The sequence below is a fragment of the Pteropus vampyrus genome, unplaced genomic scaffold (assembly GCF_000151845.1).
Source record: "Pteropus vampyrus isolate Shadow unplaced genomic scaffold, Pvam_2.0 Scaffold307, whole genome shotgun sequence".
NCBI lineage: Eukaryota > Metazoa > Chordata > Mammalia > Chiroptera > Pteropodidae > Pteropus > Pteropus vampyrus.
The window spans coordinates 570,228-577,785 of NW_011889088.1; the positions used below are offsets into that span (position 1 = coordinate 570,228).

At 32.4% G+C, this 7,558-nt stretch overlaps 1 protein-coding gene across 4 annotated transcripts in view; it reads right to left on the reverse strand.

The window, feature by feature from the left end:
• SBF2 (SET binding factor 2) overlaps positions 1–7,558 on the reverse strand; it is a 379,135-nt gene that overhangs the window by 212,653 nt on the left and 158,924 nt on the right. For all 4 annotated transcript variants that reach the window (XM_011377248.2, XM_011377246.2, XM_011377247.2 and 1 more), the window contains exon 3: positions 4,682–4,819. In XM_011377248.2, the coding sequence (XP_011375550.1) occupies positions 4,682–4,819 (138 nt within the window). The remainder of the gene's footprint in view (positions 1–4,681; positions 4,820–7,558) is intronic.

The window sequence follows — 7,558 nt, forward strand, 5'->3', positions numbered from 1 at the left end:
TTTTTTTTTATTACTATTTTGGTTTATTGTTGACCCAATGATTGTTCAGGAGCATGTTTTTTAACTTCTACATACTTGAGAATTTTCCAGTTTTCTTTTTGTAATTGATTTCTAGTTTCGTACTTTTGTGGTTAGAAAATATGCTTGATATTATTGCAATACTCTTAAATTTATTAAGACTTGCTTTGTGGCCTAACATATGATCTATCCTGGAGAATGTTCCAAATGTGCTTGAGAAAGTATATTCTGTTTCTGTTAAGTGGAAGATTCTATATATGTCTGTTAGGTCCATCTGATCTAACATACTGCTTAAGTACCATTTTCCTCATTGATTTTGTCCATATGATCTATCCATTATTGAATGTGGGGTACTGAAGTTCTCTACTATTATCATACTTCTGTTGATTTTTCCATTCACACTTCTTAATATTTGCTTTATATATTTAGGTGCTCCAATGATGGTTGAATAAATATTTACAACTGTTATATCCTCTTAGTTTGTTGACTACTTTGTCACTATATAATGACCTTCCTTGTCTCTTATGATTTTTGGCTTAAAATCTGTTTTGTCTGATATAAGTATAGTTACCCTAGCTTTCTTTTATTTCCAGTATCTTTTTTTACCCCTTGACTTCCAGTTTATGTGTGTCCTTAAAGCTGATGTGAGTCTCTGATAGGAAGCATACAGTTGTAACTCTTTTTAAATCCATTCAGCCACTCTTTGTGTTTCGATTGGAGAATTTAGTCCATTTACATTTAAAGTAATTATTGATGGGTATGTACTTACTATTGCTTGATAGTTCATTGTTCATTGTTTCCTGGCTATTTTTTTAATTCTTCTGTTCCTGTCTTCCTCTCTTCCTCTCTGCCTTTGTGAGTTGGTGATTTTATGGTGTGGTATGCTTAGATTCCTTTTTCATTATCCATTGCTTTGCAGTTACCATGAAGTTGATATAAAACAACTGAACATTATAAGTCTATTTTAAATTTATAACAACTTAAGTTTGAACATATTCTAAAGCTCTACATTCCCTTCTGTATTGATGCTACAACTTATATCTTTTTATCTTGTGTATCCACTAACAAATTATTGTAATTTTAGTTTTTACTTTTGTCTTTCAATCGTCATACTAGCTTTATAAGTGATTAACTCTCACCATTACAACATTAGATTTTCTGAATTTTTCTGAATTTTCTAAATATTTACCTTTACAAGTGAGATTTATACTTTCATATGCTTTCTTGTTACTAATTAGCACTCTTTCATTTCAGCTTATAGAAACCTCTTTAACATTTCTTGTAATGAAGTCCTTTAGCTTTTGTGTGTCTGGAAAACTCTTTATCTCTCTTTCAGTTCTGAAGGACAACATTCTGGATCAAGTATTTTTGGTTGTCAGTTTTTGTCTTTCTGCGCTTACATTATATATAGCCACTCTCTTCTGGCCTGCCAAATTTCTGCTGAAAATCTGCTCTTTGTCTTGCGGGGGTTCCCTTTTATAAACAAGTTATCTCTTGCCGCTTTTAAAATTCTTTCCTTTTTTAAACTTTTGACACTGTAATTATATGTCTTGGTGTTGGTCTCTTTGAGTTCATCCTGTTTGTAACTCACTAGGCCTCCTGGATCTGGATGTCTGTTTTCTTCATCATGTTAGGGAAGTTTATAGCTATTATTTCTGCAAATAAGTTTCCTTTCTTTCTCTCTTCTTCTTCTTGGGAACCATATAATGTGAATATTGGTTTGTGTGATGTTGTCCTATAAGAACCTTAAACTATCTTCACTCTTTTTCATTCTTTTTTTCTTTTTGCTATTTTAAATGAGTGGTTTTCATTGCCCTGTCATTAAGTTCACTGATCCTTTCTTCCACTTCATCTAGTCTGTTGCTGAACTCCTCTACTGTATTTTTCAGTTCAGTTTTTTATTCTTCAGCTCTGACTTCTTTTCGGTACTTTCTTATATTTTCTATTTATTTGCTGAAATTCTCATTTTGTTCATCCATCCTTCTCCTGAGCCATGTGAGCATCTTTATAAATATTATTTTGAATTCTTTATTAGGTAAATCACTTGTTTCTATTTCATTAAGGTCTTTTTCTGAAGTTTATGTTATTCTTTTATTTGGAAAATACTCTTTTGTTTCTTCATTTTCTTGGACTTTCTGTGTTTGTTCCTATGCAGTAGATAAAGCAACCATCTCTCTTAATTTTCAAGGAGTAGCCTCTTTTAGGAGGTACACCTTTCATTCAATCTTTCTTGAGCTCTTGATCATCCTCTAGACGTGAGCTAAATAAGAAACATGAACCTCAGGCAGTAGCTTTTAAAGTATGCAAATTGGACTTTTTCAGAAAAAGACTGGGAGATGGGCATTTCTCTCTGCTCCCACCATGCTGAGCTTGAGGGGACAGCCACAGCAAATCTTTGCGAACCCATTACAAATGCTTTCTTTGTTTTTCATAGTCTGGTAGATCTCATGAACACAAGTCCCATTGGCTTTCAGAGCTAAGTGTTTTGGGGGCCCATTCTTTCGGTGGAAGTCTTAGTAGTTGGGGGATAGATACTGGGTCGAAACTCTTCGTGCCTCAGGAAGAAGCTGGAAGTTGTAAGTTGCTTTCTGATTGCCTGTCACTGAACCAGGGGTGGGGTTTATGGTGAGAGTCTGGCTCAGCTTTTCCTACACGTTTCAGTGTGAGTATTTTCTCGTTTGCTTGATGTGTAAGAATTGTTCAGCTATTTCTGAATTTCTTTAAGTAGGAATTGCTCCATGTGTAGCTGTAGATTCAGTGCATCCATGAAAGGAAGTGATTTCAGGAGCTTCTTATGTTGCCATCATGGACTGGAACGCCCTCTCCCTCCCCATCTCTCCACTGTCTGAATGTATTATTTTTGTGTTAGTTTACTTTGGGGAATAGGGGCTGGCAGTAAAGGAGAAAGGAGTTAGTTTTATTAGACAATTCTAGGGAGTTGTGAGGAAGTACTCTCAAAAATATGAAATTAAAAAAAAAATGCTGCATTCTCAGCACTCACTTAAATTCTAAAGATCAACGTAGACAGAAATGAATGGTCACCTAAAAGAGACAGAGAGGCTCTTAACTACGGAACACTCTTATTTAGACTGAATTGATCAAAATAGGAATTCGATCAGCTATTTGTTGGCAACATCCACCCAAACACTGTTCAGGACAGAAATGACTACAGTCATAGACTTTTAAATATTCTATTCTCATTGACAACTTAATCTCTAATTTCAGTTACAAACAATGGGCTGTGTTAGTCTGACAGGTGTTAAATATTTGACATTAAATATTCCTTAGTTTAATTCCACAATCAAAATCTTTCTGATTTTGATATGGCTTCCCATAAAGATCTTATGATGAGGAGAGAATGTGCTGATAATCAAGATAATGTATATTTTGTTCTATTTAACCTCTTAACTTATCACTGTAAGTTAATAAACTAGCATGTTGGTTTTAATGCATCAGTCTAATGAACTTAGATAATGTGAGACAAATCACCTTTCATGATTTGTACTCCTCTTGTACTGAAAATCTGATTTCTGCATCTAGAAAATTCAGATGTTGGAATTTAATTAAAGTAAACAAAACAACAAATGTTCCTTTGTGAAGTCATTTCAGAAAGCAAGCTAATCCTTTTCCCTGTTGGTGTTACTCATTTACCTGTATGTAGCAGAAAGTATAAAAAACAATGCAAATTGGCTCACTGAACCAAATTCTTTTATAGTTTCTTTCTTGGACTACAGAGCCTTGAAAACACAACAAACAAACAAATAAATAACAACAACAAAAAAGGTTTTTCTTATTCCTTTACTGGGGCGTGGGATTTGCAAGCAATCTGACTATCTCAAGGAAACAACTGATAAGAGACTTAAAGCAGAAGTCAACAATTTGAGAATGTGGCTGCATGTGAGAGACAGGATTTTTTAGGGCACTATGAAAATTATATTGTTTGGTATCCATCATCATAAGTCCCATGTGGTAAATGGTGGAAAAAGTATGGTTTCTACTACAATAGCCCCAAGCTAGGCAGTTTCCAGTACCCAGAATCAATTCCCTGCTTGCCCTTCACCCATGAAATTACATAAGCTATCCAATATGTTGTCATAAATTCTTTTTTTTTTTTTTTGCATAGAGAAAGTAGATCCAGTTGTCTGAAACTAAGAACTCCAACTAACACTCTGAAAAATTCAATATTTTTAATTTCTATAGTTCTAGCCTATGAACTTCAGTTCCACCATCTTGATGCTACCACCACTAATAGTAATGAGTTAGCATTTACTTGGGTATTTCAAAGATAATATGAAAGATTGTGATAAATCATCTATAAACATTTTGTTTAAATACTCTATGATCCTGAAAGAGCACCTCAGAAGAAGACTGACGGGAAAATTATAGGTTCACCATAAAAGGACACAAATATTCTTAATAAACCAATTCAAAGATATGCTATTTTTAGAAGTATTCAGATTACAATCAATATTTTAGAAGAGAACAATTAAACTTGCATGTAACTTTTCTTCTTGCTCTCAACAATATAGTAATTCAGTATTTTTAAAGTAACCCACAGAACTCATACTGGCAGTTCTAATAAAAACAAATATGGCATTAAAAAAAAAAAAGATTCCTAACTGTTGTCCCTTTGACTGTACTTTGGCTAGAAAAGTTGTTGTACCTGAAGATTGATCTCTGCCTCATAGAAGGTTAGGCATGAGCAGTAATGTCGATCTGAGTCAATATCTGTCAGGACCACCACAAAAAATGTTGGCTGCTTCCTTTCTCTGGACAGCTGCCACCCGCTGGGCTGACAAAACTAAAGGGGATAGAAAAAAAATTGTCACATTTTAAAAATATAATGAAAATTTATTTTTACAAATCTCTCAGAAATGTTAAATGCCTCCCCCTCATTTAAAAACTTTCCAACTGATGTGTCATGTTACTTCAGCTAATATAAAAAAACATGTACAGGTTTATAATGTAGAACACCTTCACTAATGTGCATAAACGTTTTATGAGAATAGCCTAAATTTTCCAGATATGACTCATTCTGAAACACAGGTTAGCATACATGGGAAAAGAGCACCAAATGTGAGACTTTCTCCCATTATAACAAATAATAAAGTAAGCTAAAGACAAAGTTCTAAGCCTCTATCACTGATGAAATACAGAATTATTTTTAAATGTCTTCATTAATCTAAGAGTCTTTAATTCAGTACAATGAAAAAAAGATATCTTGTTCATCAAGACATACCACATTTGGGCTATAAAATACACTTTAAGATACTTAAAAAAATAGAAATCATACAATGTATGCTCTTAGACCACAGTAGAATTAAACTAGAAATCGGTAACAGAAAAACAGTTGGAAAATTCCAAAAATACTTCGAGATTAAACAATACATTTCTAAATAAACATGGGTAAAGGGGAAATCTCAAAATAAATTTTAAAATATTTTTAACTAAATGAAAATAAAAATACAACTTATCAATATTTGTGAGCTTCAGCAAAAGCAGTACTTACAGGGAAATGTATAACATTGAATACAAATATTAGAAAATAAAAATCAATAATCTAAAATTCTATCTTAGGAAACTAGAAAAAAAACAGAAAATTAAATCTAAAGCAGGAAAAAAATTTTTTAAATTAGAACAGAAATGAGTGAAATGACAATGGAAACTCAATAGATAAAGTTAACAAGACCTACAGCTGGTTCTTTGAAAATATCATTAAAATAGACCAACCTCTAGCTAGGCTAACTAAGAAAAAAAGAGAGTAGGTACAAATTACTATCAGAAATCATCCCACAGATGGCAAAAAAATATGAAAGAAATACTATGCACAACTCCATGTCCACAAATTTGATAACCTAGATGAAATGGACCAATTCTTGGAGAGACACAACCTGATAAAACTCACAAAAGAAAAAACAGACAATCTGAATAAGCTATATCTATTAAAGAAATTGAATTGATAATTCATAACCTTCCCAAACTGAAAGTATCAGGCCAAATAAGTTCGCTAGTGAATTCTACCAAGTATTTATGGAAGAAATTACACCATTCTCTACAATCTTCTTCCAGAAGACAGAAGCAAGGGAAATACTTCCAGACTCTTTCTATGAAGGCAGCATTACCCTAAATAACAATAACAGAAAAATAAATTAACAAGAAAACTACAGACCAATAACTCTCATGAACACAAATGCAAAAATCCTCAACAAAACATTTGCAAATCAAATTAAACAATGTATGAAAAGTATTATATACTACAACAAAGTAAGATTTATTCTAGGTTGCAAGGTTGGTTCAATATTTGAAAATCAACTAATATCAAGAAGCTAAACCACCCAAAATCATATAATCATATCAATAGATGCAGAAAAAGCATTTCAAAAAATTCAACACCTATCCATGACAAAAACTCTCAGCAAACTAAGAATGGAGGGGAAGTTCCTTAACTTGATAAAGAACATTTATTTTTTAAAAATCTACAGCTAACATCATACTTAACAGTAAAAAACTAGAAGATTTCTTCCTAAGATTATAAACAAGGTAAGGATGTCCTCTCTCCCCAAATCTTTTCAAAAAGAATGTTTGTGTAGAAAATCTGAAAGAATTGACAAAAAGTAATCCACCTGGAAGTAATAAGCAATTATAGCAAGGTTCTAGGACACAAGGTTAATATACCAATAATGAACAAGATTTATTTAATATAAAAAATACAATATCATTTACATTAGCATCCCCTTGAAATGAGATGAAATGCATTAGCACCCCCCCAAATAAAATGCTAATCTAATAAAATATATAAAAGATCTATATATGAGGAAAACTACATAACTCTGATGAAAGAAATCAAAGAACTAAAATGAGAGAGATTCCATGTTCATGGATAGGAAGACTCAATATTGGTAAGTGCCAGTTCCTCCTATCTTGATCTATAGATTAAATGTAATCCCAAATCAAAATCCCAGGAAGTTATTTTGTGGATATTGATTTTAAGGCTTATATGGAGAGACAAAAGAACCAAAACAGCCAACACAATACTGAAGGAAAAGAACAAAGTCAGAGGAATGACACTATCCAACTTGAAGATTTACTATAAAGCTACAATAATTAAGACAGTACGGTATTGCTGAGAGACAAATAAATCAATCACACAGAATAAAGAGCCCAGAAATAGACCATACAAATATAATCAACCAAACTTTGACAAATGAGCAAAGAAAATACAGTAGAGAAAAGACAGTCTTTTCAACAAATAATAATGGACCCACTAGATATTTACAGTCAAGAAAATAAATCTAGACACAAACCTCTCACCCTTCACAAAAATTAACTCAAAGTGGATTATACACCTAAAAGTAAAACATTTTTACCATAAAACTATAAAACTCCTAGAAGTTAACACAGTAGAAAATCTAGATAACCCTGGGTTTGAATGACTTTTTAGATATGACACCAAAAGCACAATCTATGAACTAAATAATTGATAAGCTATGCTTCATTAAAATTAAAACTTATGCTCTGTGAAAGATATTGTCAAAAAAAT